This window comes from Phlebotomus argentipes, unplaced genomic scaffold (assembly GCF_947086385.1).
Source record: "Phlebotomus argentipes unplaced genomic scaffold, Phlebotomus argentipes genome assembly contig_15, whole genome shotgun sequence".
Classification (NCBI taxonomy): Eukaryota; Metazoa; Arthropoda; class Insecta; order Diptera; family Psychodidae; genus Phlebotomus; species Phlebotomus argentipes.
The window spans coordinates 18,096,005-18,118,731 of NW_026776181.1; the positions used below are offsets into that span (position 1 = coordinate 18,096,005).

The following is a 22,727-nucleotide window of genomic DNA, read 5'->3' on the forward strand; positions in this document are numbered from 1 at the left end:
ATCCCTCCACACCCTCAGTTGTCTGTGTGTGGATGTGAAGTTCATCCCAAAGAGGGATTTTATTAGTTTGAGAATGTGCAAAAGGCTACATTGTTGTGGCACTCAAGTGCCCTGTGAAATTTTCAGGGGGTGGCGCGCCGCAAAAAGGCGCGAAAATACTTCCTCAGCTGCGCCAAAAAGTCTTCATTTATTCAGCACAATTGTTGCAATATTGGACGAAATATCAGATTTATTGCATTGTGCTACTTTGCTTTCGCAAAACCCAGAGAGAGAGAGAGAGAAAAAAGGCTCATGCCGAGACATCACTTCGCTTCCATTCCAGGAGACAAACGGGACGACGACAAATGGTGAAGGAGTCTTACATAACTTTTGTTGTTGGCTTTGCCGTCGTCGCTGTATTTTCCGGTGGGATTTCGCATCACACTCGCTTCCATCTTCCTCGTCCTTTCGCCCCCTTTTTCCTCCCTTCTTCCTGTGTGTGTGTGTGTTCGCCATGGCGAGTGATGAAAAACGGATGACAACAAGAGAATTGGGTCAGTTGGCAAACCGGGGAAAAATCCCAATTTTCTGGTCAATTCGCACTAAGATTTTCTCATTTTCCACACCCCTTCCGCCAATCCTTTTCTCTCCCCCCCAAAAAGCTTTATATAGCTCACTCATGTGAGCTTTTTCTGGGGTTTATAAATGCGGAAAATTAGGGTCAAATGAGATGTCACCTTTTTCTTCTCCACAACATGTAAGTTGGAAAATCCCTCGTGAAACTTTGACACCACCACACAGCATTGCAATTTTCCTTGGTGACTCTGCACTTTCTCTGCAAACAATGACATGGCGGATGGAGTCAAGTGAAGAGGATCGAGATTTATGCGATGCAAAGCTTTATGACCTTGTGCACAATTCACAGTCTGACCATCTCTTCGTCCTGATCCTGGATGGTTCTTGGGGGGGGGAACTGAGGAGGTAAATTGTATCTATCAAAGCAATTGTCCCTAAATGCTCACATTCCCTCTTTATTTAACCTTCCGGTGTAAAATATTTGCGGTTGCTGAATGTTTCAGCAATAACTCTCACCCAAAATACCCTTTTACGTGATTTAAAAGCACTTTTTGGTACATTACGTCTGAGTCGGTAAACCCTCTGACATTAAATTCAGAGATGGAGGGAATTTGAATTCATTCTCGCAGGGCAAATGACTTTGCCATAACCTTGGTTAAAGTGAAAAGTGTGATAGTGTGATAGAATTCCATGGTGAGAATGATAAATCTCTTTTTTGACACACACACACACACACACATTGGGATAAGGTCAGAATATCACACAAACTGCGCTGAATTACATTTCCGGAAATAATGTTGGCGCTCATTTCTCAAGCGCGCCAACTTTTTCCACAACTTCAAATTACAACTCCTGCAGCGCCATATCATTCCTGCGTGGTGTGAATTGAAGCCACAGAGTGTCGGGGAAACTTTCGAAGCCGCAGGTCTTGTGCATTATCCCGACTCTCTCGCCTTGGCGACTGTGAGATGGCATGCAATATTCAATGGTCAGCCCGGGGTTTTGGGAGAACATAAAACAGACAACATATGTCCCGATGCGGGGAATCAGGAAGTCCAGAGTCTGATTGTGAGCCAATCCGGCAGGAGGATTGAGGAGGATTCTCTAGGGTCACTAAGGTAACATTATTTTCCCACAAAGGCGCTCCAACACACAAGGAGGAGAAGGAGCTTAAGAAAGTGGAAATGCTTGAATTTTTGCTATATTTAGTTACAATTTTGATTTTCTCTTTGATAATTTTACTCTTGGGAACAAACTCTTATCCAAGTCCTAATTTTGACATTATTTTCTAGGTTATGTATAACTGATTTAAGACTAAATAACAACCTTAAGTAAAAATTCTTACGCCTAAATTGATAGGATTTTAACTTTTTGGTGGAATTTCGAATTTTTAATCAATAAAAATTGGGATTTTAGGACACAATGCTAAAGTGAAACATAACCTCAAAGTTTTCTATTTATCTGTTGCAATTTTGAGTTAAAAATAGAAAAGAAGAATTATTTATTTTATTTATTTTTAGCGGAAGAAAGTGATCAAATATTGAATGAAAACGTGAGTTTTAACGTTGTCAGTTAGATTTGAGTTAGTTTTTGGTTAGATTTTGGTTAAATTTCAGTTATTAGTTGATTTTATTACGTCTGTTCTCGTGAAAAGTGTCAAGGATTTTTTCATACAAATTGTTGCAGTGTCAGGAAATGGTGTACAGATTGTCTTCCCCTCGGCTCCACATATCCGCTCAGGAGACGCCAATTCCTTCGGCGGCGGTCAAGAATATGCCTCTGGGTGAGTTGGACGCATACTCGGGCTGAAGTATCCAATTTCTCTCCCATTCTTGGAGCTCCGCAGAGCCTGTGGAATGCGGGGTGGTGTCCGCTGAGGTGAATCATAAATTTCCCTCCTTCAGGGGTTGCTGGTGGAGGCCAGAAACCTATAAATCAAACAGTGACGAGGGATGAAACCCAGAAGCTCACCACCAATTAAAATATTCAAAATACACTCACCCAGGCTCATGGCAAGGCGCTCTGTGTGGCGTGAAATAAGAGAGAGGTGCACAAGGAGAAGTTTAGAATTTCATCTAAGAGGAATTCTTAGAGGTGTTGCATGCACACGGGCGCAGGGAGAAGTTTCAATTTATTTTACACAGCTCCGATAAATTGATTAGGAAAATTTTCCTTCACATCCATTTCATATAGCGCCAAAGTGGTGAATATAATTCTAAGGTGGGAGTTTAATTTGATTTCCCCGCGAAGAAGTTAAAGTCACACACACATGCTATTGACTGTGAAAATACAGTTGAAGTCGATGAATTTATCTGGATGGATTAAGTTATTGTTAGATTAAAAATAAAGTCTCCTTCAAATGTAATCACACGACTGTAAATTTGACACTTAATGTGGGACTAATAAACATTTGACTTAATCCATTTTTGGAGCATTTTGCTTGTAGCAAAAGCCATGATGCAGAAAAAAAAACTGTCTTAACGAGTGAAAATTGTCATTTTAAGCACAAATTTAACAGCATTAGCGATAGTGCCATCGTCTATAAAATTGAGAAAGCCACTCACCATGAAACTTTATCATCTCGTCATGACTGTGCACTTCCTTCCTCAGGTGCTTCGGGGCCATTTGACTTCTGCTCGGGTCTCTATTGACTGATTAAAGCCACTCTCAAGTCAGAAACTTTCAATATTCACAATGATTTTCACCTCTCCCAACCTCAAATGGCTCTGGAGGAATTTGAATTTGAATTTCTCTTTGTTCTTCCGTGGCCTCACTTTGACCTGAATTCCCACACAATTTTCCTTCCATTTCATCACAATTGCGCTCGGCGATGCTGAGAATATAATCTCAATTTCTGGCAAGACAGTGGAATTTATAGAATTGTGCATAAAAATTTATATGGTTCGCAATTAAAGTTTTATTTCGCACAAAGATTTTTAATGATCCATTTTATTCGATTTCCCCCCCCCTGTCTTTATACCAACTATATTTTGCCAGCAATTATTTTGTCAAGTGACGAGTTATGACGATATAAAAATGCTCTCAAATCAGTGGGATTTCCCATGCAATGGGAAGCGATTAAGGAGTCCTTAAAATGAGAACTTGCACATATAACAAATGTATGGCGAGAAATCTCCATCAAATTGAGCATTGTTGCGAGGAAAAGTGATGAGCATTCGAGGCACATAATTAAATTAAACACTATCTGATTTAAAACGCAATTATGCTGGCTTTATTCGGGAAGTTTATTTGAAAGTGTTGCGAAAAAGCCTTCGAGGCGTGAAAATGCATTGAAGCTTCGCTGTGAATGGAAACTTTTTCAGAATTCTCCTCGCGCTGTGTGAAAAGATGTGTGAAAAGGATATTTTTGCATTTTCTTCCACCGCGCGATGCAAACACACTTGGTAATTGAATAGCATTTTACACGTGGAATTAACGAGGTCCTTGGCCTCGTGCAATCTTTCGCCATGGGGAGTTGGTTGCGTTGAGAGGTAAGAAAGTACTTAATATTTCACTGTTCTTATCTCCTCGTTAGATATAGTTGAGTGCTGGGATTTCGCTGCAGCGGCGAAAGGAAGTCTCAAGTGTGCGGCAGGTGAATTATTTTCCTGAAATATAACGCATAATTAGTAGGTGGATCCCTTTGAGGCGCTGTGTACAGAATTTTCCATCATGAGTTCCTATTTTAATTAATATTAATTTATTATTCTTTTCAATAACACACTCCTACACCTCGCGACAGACAGAGCCTTTCGCTGAGGCTCTAATTAAAAAACCACGCGGACAGAAGTGAAATTGCAAAATGCAAATGAATTTTCAACACTGTGAAAAGCGTGGTGGGTGAAAAAAAAAATGTCAAACAATTGAGGAAAGGGTTAATTTAAATTTTTGATGTACAACATACACAATTTTGTTGTTCGAGTGGAGGCAAATATTCCCCAGAAAAATCAAACCACCAACAATTGGGCTGAAGGACTGTGTTGTGGAAATTATTCTGTGCCATCGAGAACAATCTGATAGACCTTTCCGTGTGACATCAATTAAAATATGCAAATTACTTCATCAAACCAATCATTCCTCATTCCATCCAGAGTGGAACAACAATCCATTCGTGCAGATTTATTGCCCCTCGAATATTTTGTGAACAACACAACCCTTGCCACTGCGTAAGTCAGTCGAGAGTGTACAATTGCTGATGGGAGCAGCGAAAATAGCCCAAATAAAGGACGATATGTCCTGTATCTAGTGCTCTAGTTTCCTCAAAATCCAGCACAAACACACCAAGATTGTCTCTCCACCGCCCAAACTCTGGCCACATTTCACGTGTACACTTCGGGACAGACTTAATAAACAGCCCAGTGTGTAAATCGAGGATTGGAACAACAAAAGGAGACTTCACAAGATGAAAAGTTTGGTCTTCATTTGAGCCCTGAACAGAGAAGCGTTTACTCACTTTCAATGCGATCCAGCCAGTATATTGTTGTTGTGTACAATTGGGAAAATGTATGAGGGCAGAGCGATGGAGTTCTCGTGAGACAAAAGAGCCTCAATGGGGGATAGATTAAGTATTATACATATATATAGTATTGGAGAAATTGAAGAAAATTCTCCAAGTGGATTTCTTTTCACCAAAAGTTCTCTCATTATTTTTAGAGCTTTCACAACGCTCTGTGTTTTTCACGCATGCCATTCATTGAGGGTGTTTTTTTTTTCTTCTCAAGTCGCCACTTGGAAAAAGTCAACTCTGATTGACGGTAAATTGACACGAATCATCGGGAAAAATATCAAATAACGCCCAGTTCATAATGAATTGAACAATACATCCTTGATAATTGGAGCAAAAAATAGCACAATAAACTTGACACGTGCCAAGGGGAAGATAGTGTGGCTAAAATAGAAGAACTCTAGATTTCATGGATTGTTTAAAAAAAAAACGACTAAAATTAATTGAAAAGTAGCTGGAATCTGAAATATTACACAATATTTAATGTTTTTCTGCTCTGAATTCCACTTTTTACACTCCTTCAATTTTGAACTCTTAAAAAATTAAGAATTGGATAAGAAACTTCTTCAGAGCGTTGACAGAGGCGGAAATCAGTTATATTGCAGTACTTATTATCATGAAAATCAACTGAAAACATTAAAATTCACGTTTCCATACAATATTTTATGATTTTCATTCCCTAAAGTTGCACTTTTACATATTTTTCTTGATTATGATCCTTAAATAAAGATCAAATATCCTTTAAAAACATATTTTTAACTTGAAAGTGAAAAGTTAGTCTTTTTTTGTATTTCAACTTTCAAAATCATGAGTTTCATTGAGTAAAAACACTCAATTTCCAGTAAAATTGTAAAAAAAATTAGTCTTAAATCAGTCACATAATTTAGAAAATTATGTCAAAATTAGAACTTGAATAAAAATTAATTTTTGAGAATAAAATAATCAAAGTTGTGAACAAAATATTGCTTAAAATGAAACACTGCATGTCTATATTATCTCCCCCTTGACGTGTACATTTTGAGAATTAAAGCTTCCCCCAAATGGAAATGCATACGATGGGAAATTAATTCGAGCGCCAAATGAATTTGCTATAGAAATTGAACTTTTCATCCGTGCATATCCATGAATTTTTCAGTCGGTCCACCTTTTCGCATGCGATTGTAAAAGCGCTCTTCGCCACAAGTCCATAATCCTCTCTCTCTCCCTCTCACACACACACCCTGTCCGATGCGGATGGCACACAAAACACGTAAAGTTTCTCAATTGATATGAATTAAGTTGGATGGGTGGAAAAAAATGATTGGGCTTAAAGCATGTGCAATGAATACAAAGTGATGAGTCGGAGGGCACAAGCAATTTTCCCGTCGCGGCAAGTTAAAGGGCAATTTCAATTCAATCAATTGGCCTTATATAAAATTCTATGAGTTGTTGATATGATTGACCTTTCACTATTTCCTTTTCTGCCCCTCTTTCGCCAATTCACCCCACTTGCACAGCTCCAGTTGGGAAATGTATATCTGAAATATATATGTATGCACTTCCTGTGGGAATTCACAGTGCTTCCGTGTGGATTAAAGAGATTCTTGTAATCCTTGCGATAGGGCGGGATTTTTAATTTTCACCCTTATCGCTTCATTGTGGAATTGTGAGAGAGAGAGTAAATGAGGAAATTAATGTTGCAATTTCTTTTATTTCTCCAAGAAAATGATCGAATCAGTTGAAATTAATCACAGAGTGTTACGTTATCTGGGACTTTTCGAATTGAAAAGCGTGTGCAGAATAGATTGTTGATTTAATAGTGGCGGTGAATGAATCAAAAATAGCCCATCAGGGTAAATATATCAAACCGAGAAACCCGAAAGTGTATTCTAGTTAAGTGAACTGAAGATAAATTGTTCAGTTTACACCTAGTCGGGGGATCCAATATAGCACGGGCCTTGGGGGGGTGGAACCACCCTCGAACCTAGGCAACCAGACCGCAAATATCTCATATTGGAGCTGTCGTAGACAGTGGATGGGTGTGGTATTGCGATATAAGCAAAAGGTGAGCACTTTGAAATTGAATGGAAAGCCTTCCGATGTATTGTACAAACAGGAAAATATATACATTGTGCTGCTGTGTAGAAATCAGACACCCTTTTCGCCCACCCGACAACCCCAGAGATAATGCGCTTCTCTCTGAGACAATTCCCAATCTTCATTCAGTGTCTCCTGTTTCACCAACACTTTCGGCACCATTGGGTTTTTCCTTCGCACTCTCCCATCACGGCAAATACACACTCACAAGATATTGAATTGCTGCTCCGCATGCATCGAGTCACTGAGTAGATCATCCCCCAGTCATTTCCCCACCTCAGCATTTACCTTTTCTCGAGCTTTATCGACACAGACACACTCCCAACGTGCCTCCACCGCCTGAGACTCTCTGGGATCTTCCTTGCAGTGCTATCAAGTTTATTGGGGCCTTCTTGTGAGCTTGAGTGCAAAGACACGGTCAAGGAACAGGTGCAGGGGTGATTTCTGCAAGGGGAAAGTCACTCGCGATTGATTTAATCAAAGTTAGAATTTGAAAACGGCAGCAAGTTCAACTTAAAAGGCATGCTGGAGTTCCAATTGTATTTCCTCCTAATTTTAGATGCTTTAATTCAACTTGTGGCAAATTTTCTGAGGTTTTTTGCTGTTTAAATTTAAATTTTTATTCAATATTTCATCCAAAATATTCAATTTTTAAATATTTGGCAATTTTAATTGAAAACTAATCATTTTTCACGATTTTTTGTAAATTCCACAGAGAATTCTTTGTAGAATTCGCTTAATTAAACCACAATTTAACCCACACAGAAAGACGCATGAAAAGCATGTGATTTGATTGAGTTTTATGAGTTTTCCCTTATCAGTGACTGCAAAAGTGGGCAAAAGTTGGTTGTCGGTTTGGGGAATTTATTTGAACGCTTCCGCAGTATTCGGCAATTGAACTTATTGAACTTGTCGGATGCGATTGAGGGGTGATCAGAGGGCTGCAAGGGTGGAGATTGATGACAATTTATTCGCCCAGAAGCAATTGGATGGCTCGGCTGAGTGTCATGAGAGATGAAAGGCAAATATTCTATTCTCTCTCCATCCATTGGGTCATGAATGGTGATGATGAGGCCGACAAGGGTTTATGAAACACTGAGTGAAGCGCCTCGATGGGAATGGCGATATAAGAAGTTCCCCAAGTGTAAAGGGACAAAATGAAAAATCACCACACAGCTGAAGGGAATATTGGTGTCAGAGGGACTCTCGAGAGTCGCCTTCATTACCATTTCAAAGACGACACCCTATAGATTATCTATGGGGCGGTTCGAGGGGTGGTGGCAGAAAACTGCCGGCAAGCGAGAGTGGGTGCGTCATCAAATTCCCAGTGAGATGGACAGATTGGGATGGAGAAGCGATGGCGTTCGACCGAAGAGGTGACGGATATAAGTTAGTTGACACTAATTCCGTGACCCTCTTCTGTTTCACTCCCAGCCAACAACTGATATGGATAATATCGGACCGAGAGAGCGGAGAGAATTTCCCAGAGAATCGTTCCAATTTAATTTTCCATCTCATGTGCATACACAATCCCGATTGTCTCGCAAGATCGCATCTCAACTCGAGCAACGCTGCGAAAGATTGGACGCAGAGCTCAAACACACATTCGTTTTTCCATGCGACGCTAACGAAATCGTTCGATTGTGTGTCATTTTCATAGGTGACAAAGCTCTCCCAGGATGAGATTGAAGTGTGCGGAAATTGCTTTTTAATCCCGCTCACTTCCTTATCATCTCCAGCTCTCTGATGGTCAAAATCACAGGTCCAAAATGCAGCGCAAGTTGCTGGGAAAAAATAACAATTTAATTAAATCTCTTTTGGGGGTTGAAGGCGGACGTGGTGTGACTTTTGTAAACATTCAACAAATTAAACTCCACTGGAGAGAATACATTACACTCCCGACGCTTGTGGATGTGACAGGATTTTCACGACTTCTCTGGGTGTGGAAACTTTTTAGAATGTGAAAAATTTGTCGTTAGAATTTTTTCCGTTCTCCCCGAAGGTTGATTTATTAAACATTGACATTTCAACGACGTCGACTTTACCCCCCAACTTTATTTATGTATCCCAGCCAGTTGGGGAATCTTGCTTATGCGGTTTTCCACCCCGTGAATTCCCGCACTTCTTTCCCAACACTTTTCCAGCCGATTTTTTCCCGCACCGGAACTCGCACGGGGGAATTGCACCTTTGTGGCGTCACCCAAACACCAATTGGGCCCACCTGGGTTAAGGGCCCGTCTCAGAGGGCTCGGCGCGAGGATGGGACATAAAAAATTTATTACAAACGCTCCACCGCCGCTCTCGCCGTGCAATTTTCACGCATCTCGCAATCCCAGTCGCGAAAAACAGTCACGAAACTCCTTCGTGATGTCTGACGCAAAGATGAGACACGTCAGAGTTGCAGATGGTGCTCAATTTTACTCCAATTTTCCGCGACAATGACTGAATGGAAAATATTTTGTGCTTTTTCGGAAAATTTGTTTTTCACTCTGAAAGATCGACAGAAGTAAAAAAATTATGCTCTGTTTTTGAAGTATATTTTCAAAGTTTTATTTAATTGAGCAATTCTGAGTCACACAAGAAGTGTAAAAAATGTGTTATTTTGGTTTGCTTGTATATTGCAAAAATGGATCAATTTGCAATTTTGGATCTAATTTTCTAGCATGAACATGAATTATGTTTGTAGTGAATTCTTTTATCACAGATTTACAGTGAAAATACTTGAATTTCAATAATTTAGGCAAATTTCACAATTTTTAGTATACTTCACATTGCTTTAAGCTCTAAAAAAATACTGTTTTAGCGAGAATGGCAAGGGTTGTTTTTCCTTATTGACTTCGAATGTTAAATTTTTATATATTTGAAATTTAACCATCCCGAATTTGACTGGAAATTGATGATTGATTGAAAGGAAACGTGAGAGAAGGAATGTCTTTCAGTGTATGTGTTTATTCTTGTTAATATAAACAATACAATTAAACATGCATATATTTATGAAAGTTTGCTGAATTGCAATCAACTTTGTGCCTCTCAAGTTTGCCGCCAGCAAATCTTCTCCGCCGAGCAACTCAAGAGGGTATTTAAATTTCGCTGTGTAGAGAAATTGAGCCGTTGGGAAGTTTTGCCGCGCTGACGCGATGTCATCAATATTCCCCTCGAATTCTCTCTGCCGCTTCTGTGATGATTACCCCCTTGAGTGCCGCATGGTTGAGTGTGTCAATTCATCTTCCCACCACGGGCAATCCATTGGCAAAGTAGTCATTGACATATTCTGCACTCTGAGGGAGAAAATCATCGCACGTAATATACAAGACACGTTGCGATCGCGCGCGTCTCTGAAATGTCATCATTTTATATTGAATTCATGTGCTGGGTTTGCGCTGCGAACGTTGTACACAATTTTGATGATTGCCGAAACGTTTTGTTGTTCTTCAAAACGAATTTCCTATTTACTTGTGCCATTGCTCAACTCCTTTGCCTATGGCTTTTGTCAGCGCCTCTCCGCATTTATATATATATGAGTTTGCTCCGCAATTGAAAAGTCTTATTTGATTTCAACCGATAAATCTCATGGATATTTGTCGACTTTCCCCCCATGGCGTTGTCACAGGAACAATTTGCCTTGGCGTAACACGACAGCAACTCCTCGCCAATGTATTTGTGGGCGCATATTGAAGGAGAGGAAAAGATAAGAAGACTTATAGTTGTTGGGAGACTATTTTCAATTCGCTATATTTCAAAATGTACCTTCACAGCATCGAGTTGGGGGTGTAGTTTGCTCAAGAGAATGAGTCTCCGGAATATGTAAGTGCAGAAAGGCCCAATCTATTCATTTCACCATGTGCAGACTTCCCTTCAATTCATTCCAATTGCCATCGAGGTGGATTTGCACACATATAACACTCCACATACGTTTGCGGGTGGCTTGAAAAGTTGGTTGACTCATTTCGACCGAATTTTGGCTGTTTCTCAAGTTCGTACACAGCGCAAGTTTCTTCAAGCTTGCAAGATTTATGTTACAAATCCAAACTCGGATGTAGAGCAGAATTGTCAACAAATGTGCAAAGTTGTGGTTTCAAGTTAGAATTTCTCTTCCCTTAGAAAAATCTGTAGCAAAATTTGGCGCAAACAGTCAAAACCCTCCGAATGTGAGTGCCATTTGTTGCCACCAGGCGTCTCTCTGTTGGTCTAAGCAATAATTGGAAGCAAAGAGAGTTTGATTTCACAGTTTGTCTATCAAAATCAAGCACAGAAAGAGTTCCCAGCAAACTCACTCAACTCTGACACAGGCCAATAACCCTTCGGCGATAAATTTCAGCCGAAAACCAAAACTTCTCCGGTCCACTGACTTTCTCGTCAACCCGTGGCGATGGTAAAGTATTCGGCGGCGGAGGTGTGAAGGGAAAGATTTCCACATGCGGCGAGTATTTGCTAGAAAGTTGCTCAGCAACTCATCTGCAGGACCTGACTGTTCGACAGGGTTCCGTGACTGTTTCCTGGCCGTGCCAAAGGTGTGAGGACGTCGCCGTGAGCAGGAAGGGGATTGTGAATATGACCTGGAGAGGATTGGGAGACATTACATTCAGCATGCGGTTCCGTGTGCTTTTGACAACTTGTGAGCAATAATATTTATTCTAAGCTGTACTCCATCCAACTCCCCATCTGAGTAGTGAGAGAGGGCTGCTTTTTTAGGGGGTGTGTGTGCACTGACATGGGGGTGACACACACCGAAAATGGAGGGAAAAGCCAACCGGACAGTGCCGAGGGTAATTCGACTCTCTCTCACCGGGTGAAAGCTTTTTTGTGTTAATAAATGTTATTGTTTGGTCTTTCGTCCATCTCGTGATGGCCAAGGCCTTCCAAGGGCGGAAGAGTTGCGAAGAATCGCCACAGAATTCCAGCATAGATGAATTTTCGCACAAATCCCACCGCGTGGCATCTAATGAAGCAATTGTTTTCCCAATTAGTCCGCTCTGGCGCCCAATTCACTGGGGGATTTCCCACCCAGACACTTTTGGCAGTGGCATGGAAAATTGCAGATAAACTAATGGGAATAATCCGATTTTTATCAACTCTGGCACTTTGAGGAGACTTGCTCTCGACGTCCAGTGTGTGTGCGGCACATTTTCGTTTTCCATTTAAGAAAGGACACACAGGACTCCCGCTGTGTCGACCGCACAGACCCTCCCACTCTGGCCATCGACTAATGAATATATATTTCTCATGTTACATTCAAGCACTGCGCCCTCACCGCCCCTCTGGCCACCCCCGCATACGATATTGCACGGGAAAAATGGAGAGGTTCCGGCTGGACAACAAGAATAGGCACTAAAGACAAATTATTGTGTTGTTGCAAATTTTATAACGCCATAAAAACGTGATTCCTATATTTGAGATGCGTTGTTAGTTTGTGCAAAAGCAAATGACACGTTGAATCCAGACTGCTGAGAAGCAAGGGGAAGATAATACAGTCAGAGGTGGTGTACAGCTAAGCAAATGTACTTAAGAAGTGGAAGAGTTGAAAAACCTACAATATTCCTTAATTGTGTCCTTCTTTTACTGACAAATCATCCAGATTCTTTAGATTGTCTACAATTTTTACGCAGAAACAAACGTAAGAATCTTTTTTCTAGGTTATGTAACAAATCAAGGACAGATTTAGTGAATAATTCGCATTCTAGCACATCAATTCTGGAAGTCCTTGGCAGATTTAAGCATTTGCAAGCAATTCATAGTGCTTTTTGATCCTTTTATGTCAGGAAACACTGCAAATTGTGCTAAGATTAAACATAACCTCAAAAATAGTAATTTGGACTTGAAAATTGCCCATTTTGACAACTTTCTGGGCAATTTTGACGAAGAATCAGCAATTTTAGGATCATTTGCAGGTTAGTCTTTCAAATAAAGTTCTAAAAGCTCTCTTAGTTATATTTTTGAGGTTATGGTCAAAATGTGGCAAAATGGCGGTTTCAAGTTGATTCTTATGGAAATTTCGAATGAAACCTCAAGAGATTCATTCTAATTTGGAAATCAATGTGGAATCAGACTACAAATTTGATGGTCTAGAAGTCATATTATCTCCCCCTTGCCGAGAAGAGAGTTTAGTCCGTTGCCCTCTTCAACTGTCAAACATCTGTCAGTTAATACCTAGACTTAATTTGCTCCTTTCATCCCCACTGAAACGATAAATTTCCCCCTCGTGAAGCTAATTGCAGCATTCTGCCAGCTTGGAACAAAAAGAAGAGGGAAACTTAATATGAAAAGAGCGAAAAGAAATTTAAAAAGTTTTTTTTTTCTCACAAAACTTCTCGGTTCTTTTTTTTTTTGCAAGAATGCAGTGGAAAAAGTAAGGCTAAAGTACCATTATTCTGTCCCATGATAGTGACTAAATTTGAATGTGAACGAATTAAAGCGTGGAAAATTTACTTTGTGAATTATATTAATAATTTAGTCTGCTCCACTTCTTCCGCTTTCCCCGCCACTTTCCATCCTGTCACAGCTAAGTTTACATATTTTGCACTATATCCTGGGTATTTTGTAACGTGATAATCCCCATGGAAATTGTCCATGCTTCTGTGTTACTAATATCTGCATAAAATCCATGCCAGACTGAGATTTTCATTCTGAGAGTTCGTTTATGGTTGTTGCATTACTCAATTCGTGTTTAGAATATATTGACTAATTTAATATGCAACTCAGTTTAAGTTTTCCATGAAGTTTTGCAACCTTGACAGTTGATTCTAAATGGTCATTCAGCTAATTTAATTACCCTGAAATTTCAGCGGTATTTGCGGTGTTGGGCAAGCCAACATTCTATCAAAATTCTCTCTTTTAGATGATTTTGCTGATTTCGTTACATTGGACATTGACGTGTGTGTGTGAAATTTATAGGAGCAAATTGGGGTGCCAAATGAGGGAAAATCGAAAATTGACCAATAATCAAGTGTATTTGCGTTCAATATACAGAATCACCCCTAAATTAAGTGAAATATACTGACTTAAATTCACAGCAACAATAGAAAATATTGCAAATTTTCTGAATATCCCAGCAATATTTCTATTATTCATTCCGGCCGAATATAGAAAAATATATACAATTGTTCCATAAAAAACAATTTTCCCAAAAAGCGACAGAATTTTATGGGTTTGTGAATTTTTAAAAAGTCAACAAAATCAATTTTTAACAGTGATTTAAATCCTCTCAACATCTGAAAACTACATTTCACCTGAACCAAATCATTTATTGAAGAGCTTATTAATCTCTTGCTATTTTCAACCAGTCCAGACTTGCAATTAATATACCTCATTTGCATATGAAACTAACAATTTTGCCATTAACAAATGGCCTTTTTCTGTACAGCAAAAGCCACTCTCTCGCCAGCTGTAATGAAATATTCTGGTCCATATTTGTGGTGTATTATTTATTCCCGTGCGGCGCGCGCTTTCATATCGATGTCACGCAGTGTAGTGAATGTTGCAAGTATCTCTAGAATTTTTAATAACCCTTCAATGTGGTCGATGATAGGGAATTACTGAAATTCCCCGGACACAGAGAGTGAGAAAGAGCACGAAGTGGATTTGTGTTAATCGGCCTCCGGAATCGAATTCCGCACTGACGATGACTTGATAATTGAAAATTGTGATTTTTTGATTTGACTTATGCAAATGCCAGGGCGGAAATGGGCAATTTATTGGGGGTTGGGAGGGCGCGAAGCAATTGGGAAATGTGCTAACTTCATCCAATAACTGGGTGGGATGCTCACCCCGGGCTTAATGGCAATTCTGATCGGAAATTCTTGCTCGTCTCCTGCGCCGGGCGACAAAGGGGAGCGAAGCACAGCCACTTCCGTGCCAGAGACGACAAATGGTAATGGGTATGGATGTCACGGTTGGGGCTTCCTGTTCCATGTCTGTCTTCGTCGGTCGCCCTTTGCCATTGTCAGCGCCGGAGACTCCATTGGCTCTCTCTCTCACCCCCGCGCCACCGGGGGTGAGACACTGGGCTTCATATCTCCTCCGCTTTATGCTTTTTTGCGGCACACTTTTCTCTCCATCATGAATTTATTCGTACAGCCAATTCTCCCCCTTTTTTCTCTCTCTCACCCCCAACTCTGGCATTCACGAGGCTGTCTATCCGCTTGTGTGGTGCTTGTCTCCCCGATTGTCGATTGCACACAATTCCGTAAATTCCAGAAATGCTGAAAATTTATTTTATACGCCCATCACCCTCAAATCTCCATATAGAGGCGGACTCCCAGGACTATACGTGAAATTTATCGATTCGCTGATTTGTTTGCATTTCTGGCTGTTGATAAATCTTCAACCATACTTCGATAGTTGATTTTGAGATTCGCGAGAATGCTCGCACGTTCGCAATTTTCAAATTGTTGCTCTGGCGCGCGCTTTACACTCGACAAAATCCCTCGCGAGCTGTGCGCGATATTTTCCATCATCATGCATGAAACTTTTAAAAGTGCCACAATTTTCTATCATCTATCATTCACAGTGTGTTCTCCACTTGAAATTATCACCCCCAGAATGTTTATTATCGCCAGGGAAAAGCGTGGGATCTTAAAGTGAAATTACACTTAAGTTGCAAGATGACTCCTGTCGGAAGAAATTAAGGTATTACGTGTGGAAGATGGGATTAATCTCAGGTGGTTTTCCTGCATTGAGACATTTTGGATCTGGCAATTGCCAGCGATGATGGCTTTTCTGCACGTCCTCAATTCACAGAGCGAAAGAGCCGCCATCGGACTCGAAAGTACTCCGCTTTTCATCTTAATGGAATCCACACACTGATGGGCTGACATCTCTCGAAAAAAAACTACCACAAGAGATAGAGAGACACTCTTTCGCCATCTCTCAAGTGGGGGTGAAGATTTTTAAACATTCTCGTCACGGAATTATCAATGGAAACGGAAATTTCCGTGAGAACACAATGCAACTGATACAATTGTTGCATCACTTTTCTTGTGTGCTTTTCCATTGCTTCTGTATGCATTACTTTCGGGGGGGGTTTCTTGTTTCTTACTTGCTCGCGATCGCTCTTAGTTTTTCGAGCAATGCAGTCATGGATTGATGTCAGTTGTCAAGTGGAATCAAATGAATTTGGTCAACACAAAGGGGGAGATAATATCAAAAACATTCAATCTTCCTTTCCTATGTGTTTATTTTACTGATAATCATACCGATTCTTTGGGTTTCTTTTGACTTGTACAAAAAAAAACAATTCTTTTCTAGGTTATGTAACGAATCACAGACAGATTTAGTGAATATTTCGCACTCTAGCACAATTCTTATGCTAAAGTCGCCCAGATTGCTAATCATTGGCAGAATTAAACATTTCCATGTGAAAAACTCTGCAAATTGTATTGAGGTTGAACATAACCTCAAAACGAGTATTGTAGACTTGGAAAATGTTTATTTAGACCACTTTTTGCACGATTCTGACTTTGAAAAAGCAATTTTGAGTTGATAAAATGATTTTATCATCTAGAAAGCTTCCAATTGGAGTCTTCTAAGATCTCTTAGTGACATTTGTGAGGTTATGGTTGGAAAGGACGCTGAAAAATGCGATTTGCAGTGGATTTTTACAGAAATATCGAATGGAACCTTAAGATATTTATTTTAATTTGCGAATTTTTGTGGAAAAAATCTAAAAATTTGAGGTTCTGGAAGTGTTTTACAGATTAAGAGCATATTATCTCCCCCTTGGGTCAATATGATCTCACATTTCCCACTGTATTCCTTCATTGTATTCGCCCAGCAATGCGGAGTTCATCTTGAGAGACTTTTTCACCCAGAAGAGAGACCTCTCAAGTGCACTGGGCGTTTTGTCTCATTTGGAAGTGATTCAGTGTACAAGAGAGAGCATATGTTTACTCAGCGCGACAATGCCTGTCGCGGTTGGTAGTGTTGATAGAGGACTGTGATTAAAATTCCCCACAATTTTGCCGCGACGCAGAGGGGCTGGGGGGTGTGTATAACGTGTCAAATATCAATGTATTATACACACTTATAGCTGGTGAGAGTCTGTGCAAAGTGCTCCTCTTCATGTCTTCTTGCTCGTGATACCCGCGGCGGCTCCCTATCGCCAAGTTTGCTTTTGTAATTTCCCATCAAGGAGCATCACAAACTCTTGTGGCTTTATAAAATAGAAATATGTATATGCGAAGGGGTGGGGGGATGAAATGTTCCACACAGCCGAAACTCCTTCTTCTTCCCTCAACAATATTTGCACTCATTCACCAGTCAGATAGACAAGAAAGATATAAAGGGATGTACAAATAAACATTTCCTCCATCACACCGTACAATTTACACATCCCCATCGTGGCGGAAGAACATTTTACCTTCACTAATTGTGCTGCAAGATGTACAAATATTCCACATTACATTAGATATCCATACACACATGATTGCCAAATGAAATTTATACGTGGAAAATGTTTAGATAAGGCACAACACCCGCAAAACCAAACCCAAAAGGTATGATATACACACCCTCTCTCTCGCAAACTTCCCAATACAATCACTCACGAAATGACGGGAAATGTGTTCAAGGTTCGAGATTTTCACATGGCAAAACCCCACCAAACCCTGACACACCGACAGAGGGATCACTCAGACGAGCTCCTCGAGGAGAAAACTTTTAATTGAAATGCTATACAGAGAGAGAGAGAGAGAGAACTGTGTATTTATACTAATTTCTTCCATCTCTTCGCAGGATGTGCACGATGTTCCTGCCAGAATTGATGAGTTTCGCCGCTGCAATGCTCTTTGCCGTACATCCAGTTCACACTGAGGCCGTAAGTATCTTCTCAGACCCTTTGCGGAGCGCATAATTCACGAGGCTTAAGTTCGCGCTTAAGACTTTTGCTTCCACTTTCGTAGTTTTGAGAATTTGTGGAAAGATTTTCATGAATTCGACGGAAGAAACGGAAATTGCTCATGATTTTGAAGACAAACTCGACAATTATTCCGCCTTTTGCTTGAAATATGTACAAAAAATGGGAAAAAAAATTCTAATATCCGTCGTGCAGAAAATAAACCACCAAATGGAAATGTGTCTCAAGAGGGAAAATTATCCACGATAGCATTTCATTTCACACTTGAAGTAATATCATAACTCTTCTTTTATGCTCGCCAACGTGCAAATTAGCCATTCGAATAATCACAAAATTGTGGCAATTAAAATATATAAAGTTAAAGACTTCTATTTGCCAGGCAATTAGGGTTTATTTTTCGAACATCTCAAGCTTTCCCGTGCTTTTATCTCTCGCGTTCAGATGCTTTTCCAGCAAAAAGTTAGATTAAAAGGAAATTTTGTTATGCCCAAAAGACCACATTGCTGAGTTTTCCAGGTAAAATTTACGAAATTTCCACACTGATTTTTGATGGTTTTGCTCCGTAAAAGTGGATGAAAATAAGGAAAGGTATTCAAAGTGCGTCACTGGAATCGCTTTTCACATTTGCACGGCGGCTGAAAAATCGCCTTTTCCCTTCTCGCAAAAAAAAACTTTCATCTCAACCGGTCGAACTCAATTGTTTCGCGGCGCGCGTGTGTGTGAAGCCAGAATTGGGGTGGGAAGTTGATGTGTTGAATTTTCTGCCAATATCAAAGTGTGGAGATGTGAAAAATCTCGCAGGAACAGAAGAAGCCAAAAGTGTGTGAATTGGAAAGAAGGAGTGAAAAGTTGAGTCGGTTAGAAAGTTCTCAAAGTGCGACTCTTTGATCTTAAAAGTAAATTAAGGATTCTGTCCATTTGAATTGTTTGCCAATATATATAAAGTCTCTCTGGGGATGTTCAAAAGGCAGGTGAAAAGAAGGTTTTGTGTCTTTCTCTCTAGACGATAATTTTTTTAGCACGAGAATCTCTGTATGAACCAAAACGCCTTAAACATCCTTTCCATCATCAATTCCTTTTCTTTGCCTGCCAAGGCTATTGTTGCAGATATCACAATTCCATAGTGATATGGCAAGAAGAGGAACACGTTTGTGTCTGAAATAGACGCGGAATTTGCCAAATAGAATCCGTTCTTTGCCACATATTCTTTCATCTTTTCGCTGTGCGCAATCCACACAAGTCTCCATCAGCAGTTTCGCATGATTATGTATTTTTATCTCTGTGTATTCACTGCTGTTATTCTTCACAACACCACATAAATTCCACCTTTATTCGTGTCTCCATTTCATAACGGATGGATGGAGAGTTGTGAGGTGCACAAAAGAAATATATTCGCAACTGCAGAGTTGAGAAGTGACGATGAGAATTGCTGTGCAGCAGAAGACAAGAGCAAAACTACTTTTTCAACTCAACAACTGCAAGACGCTCGCGATGGTGGATGAAAAAGTCCATCGAGACAGTTCTCTTGGTCATGAATTATTTCAGTGCGAAAAATGCGATGGATATAAACAAGAATGAGACACTGGGCGATGAGATGGAGAGTCATGCGGAGAATATGTGCTGAGGCGAGATGTGTTGAAGTGGTTTTTCGGGGTGGTTTTGCAAGACATTTTCTCATCTCATATTTGGGATACCATCAACTCTGGCACAGAGAGCGAGAGACTATGTATGTTAGATATGAGGTTTATACGGTTTTTCAGGGTGGGCAAAAACAAGGCGAAGAGTGCAGAAAGGCCCGCAGTGAAAATCTGTAAAACTGCTAGAGATAACACGGTCACGTTTCACTATATTAGTTTAGAGTTGAAGAGGATACATAAGCATATCACATAATAACATCGTAATATAGTGGTTTTACTTGGTGATTTAGCCACCCAGTGAAAATTGCTGTGAATTTTCTTCTTGTCCAAATTAGGCTTCTTGTATTCATGAAAGTATTTTATCAAAAGCACCCCATTGCAAGATAGAGAGAAAGAGAGCCAAATATTAAACGTGCACGGAAAATTATCTCGACATCAATTTCACGAATGGGTCTCTCTTGGTGAAATGACTGTTGTGGAAATCACTACACACCTTCTCTCTTCCGTACATTTTGGGAGGCAATAGAAAAGCGATAAAGCAACATCAAAGGGAATTGATTTGTAATTTCATAAACCGAAGCATATTATCGAAAGCTCTCTTTGTACACTTTTAGCTATGCCTGATGGGCGGTCCTGGGAGCTTTGACTGGCACTCTTTCTGTTCACGACAAGAGCTTTTGTATACATATATGCAGCTGAATGTGGTGACTTCAAAAGCACCTGATTAGAGAGAGGGAAATGCATTGTGCGAGAATTACCGGTGATAAATTGAATCTAATCAGCGAATTAAAATTTAATTCTAAATCGATAATCTATTAATTTACGTAATTGTACATTTAGCATGATTGTGCAGACTAACTGACCCACAATCGAGCCCACAATCAATTGGATGGCGAAAGAGCTTTTCCGCTTCGTGAGTGGCTGATTAAGTGAAGAAGATAAATTGAGTGTGTGGGAAAATTTCCTTGCCATAAAAGTGAATTCACTTTTCACACATGTTTTAAGCATGACTTTAACATTGTTTACTCTTCAGGCTCTTTAAAGGGTTGCTGTAAGTTTACATAAGAGTATTATCCTATTACTACAAACTCCCATGTAATTATCTTCCAGGTTTTCAGTGTGGAATTCCATTTATGCTTTAAACAGCCCACAATGATTGAGTTGTATACATATTTCACATTTATCAGCTGCGAAAGCTTCAATTGGAGCTTTCGCTGAATAAATACACCCCAATGCTATGTACTGGGAGTTTTCCCCATTTATCATCCCCATCGATAATTACATAGGCAACTCGTAATGACTATAAAATTGATAGTTTCATGTAAATGTTATTAGATGACTTGTGCTTTGTCCATATTATGAGCCATTCATTTGGCCAAAGAAGGGGTTGCTGGAATATTCATCAATATTTCCGCAACGTATTATCATACGGAAAATGATGTACACTCTCCAAGGGGACATGCTTGATGGCAAGTTGTCGGGGAAAGTTGACGGTATATATTCCTTCCTGATAAAGAAGATAAATTTACGGTACACCAGAAGCCGCACACACAATCTATGCGGGGTTATGTGCGAATTAATACGTAGCTTGGGGATAAGGGCTGTTGCGAAGGGATCTCTCTCCCTCAAGTATCTCTCTAGCCCCAAAGGACACTCCGCAACTTGCTCCAATTTTCTATGTTGCCTCTCTCTTTCTACAACTCATTAATATCAATAGCAGAGGATTATAATTTTAGAAGCTCTCGGGCTGCCCTGCAAAATTTACAACTAATACAAATGTTGAAGCTTCCTATTAGTTTTTCCATGTGGCAATATCCTCCCTTGTGGCTTGCCCTCTTGTGGGGGTGAGAGCGAAAGAAGTGTGTTTGTGCATATTTGCAGAATTTATGAGAAGAAAGCCACACACACACACACACATGGGCAAGAGAAACCATTGTATATTAGGATAGTTGTTTGTTTTCTAACTTCGCTTTTGCTTCCTAGGGCATAAATTGTTGTATTTCACCCGCTCAAAACCACACCGTCGCTAGCAATAATTCATAGTTAGAGAGCTGATATGCATAAATTATGATGTTAGAATATATTCCCCCAGCGCTGCTACATAGCGCGATAATGCGGTGTCAAAAAATTATAACAGCGAGGTAATTTTATATCAGGCGATGCTACAATATTGCCGAGACCCACATGCAAGAAATATTACACGTGGAAGTGGGTGGAGGGAGAGCAGAAGAAAGGCTATACTTTATCGTATTTTATGTATTTGAGAAATATGTCCCACATATGAAAATGTTTCCCAAAAGGATATCTTTCCCTGTGCGCTGTGAGGAAATTGTATTGGCTTCTGAATATATTGTCATACAGCTGCAGGGATTCCTTGTAAAGTTCAATAGACAGAGAGAGAGAGAGTTGTCTCAGAGTTGTTTGCTTTAAATAATCCAGGTAAACACAATACTCTCTCACTCTCTGCATAAAGTTCAATTATAAATGGCATTCGATCTGTGTTTTTGATTGCTCAATTGCAAAAAAAAATTATGCTGTGGCGTATTTTCAGGATTAAAACATTCTGACGAAGTCTAGACTGAGTTTTTCTTTGTGTATCAGATTGAAAATGGCGCTGACAATGTGAAATTTACACTTTTCAATTATGAATTCTATCCAGGGAGGCTTTCACTCGTAAATTATATAGTTTCACCACGTTTCCCAAGACATTTTCCCCTCACATGAGGGCTGCGAACAGTTTCTCCCACCCTCAAAACACCCCCTCAACCAGGCACAGAAAAAATGGGGAGAAACAGAAGGAAAAATGTATTAAATTTCCTGCGAAGCCACTAAGCAAATGTCACGTGGAAATCTGATTGATTCACCCCTTTTTTGGATGGTGGAATTTCCATCGCACAATTTTTCCCCGCGTACATAATTCATGAAGCTTTAAAAGCCAGTGCAAAAGTTTTTGCCGGTGTTTCTGAAATTTCAAAATTTCTTCTACATTTTCGCTGAGTGAATTTATTAATGAGCGCACACTCAAAGAAAAAACTCCAATGACAAACCAAAAGTATTAAGCAATTTTTACTAATAGAAATTAATAGAATCTTATCCATCCCATTAT

General features: G+C 39.9%; 1 protein-coding gene across 1 annotated transcript in view; it reads left to right on the forward strand.

Annotated features, from left to right (window-relative positions):
• The window catches only part of LOC132262149 (protein O-mannosyl-transferase Tmtc3), a 106,622-nt gene that overhangs the window by 34,287 nt on the left and 49,608 nt on the right, over nucleotides 1-22,727 (forward strand). The window contains exon 3 of the mRNA XM_059761301.1: nucleotides 17,864-17,945. Within this exon, the coding sequence (XP_059617284.1) occupies nucleotides 17,864-17,945 (82 nt within the window). The remainder of the gene's footprint in view (nucleotides 1-17,863; nucleotides 17,946-22,727) is intronic.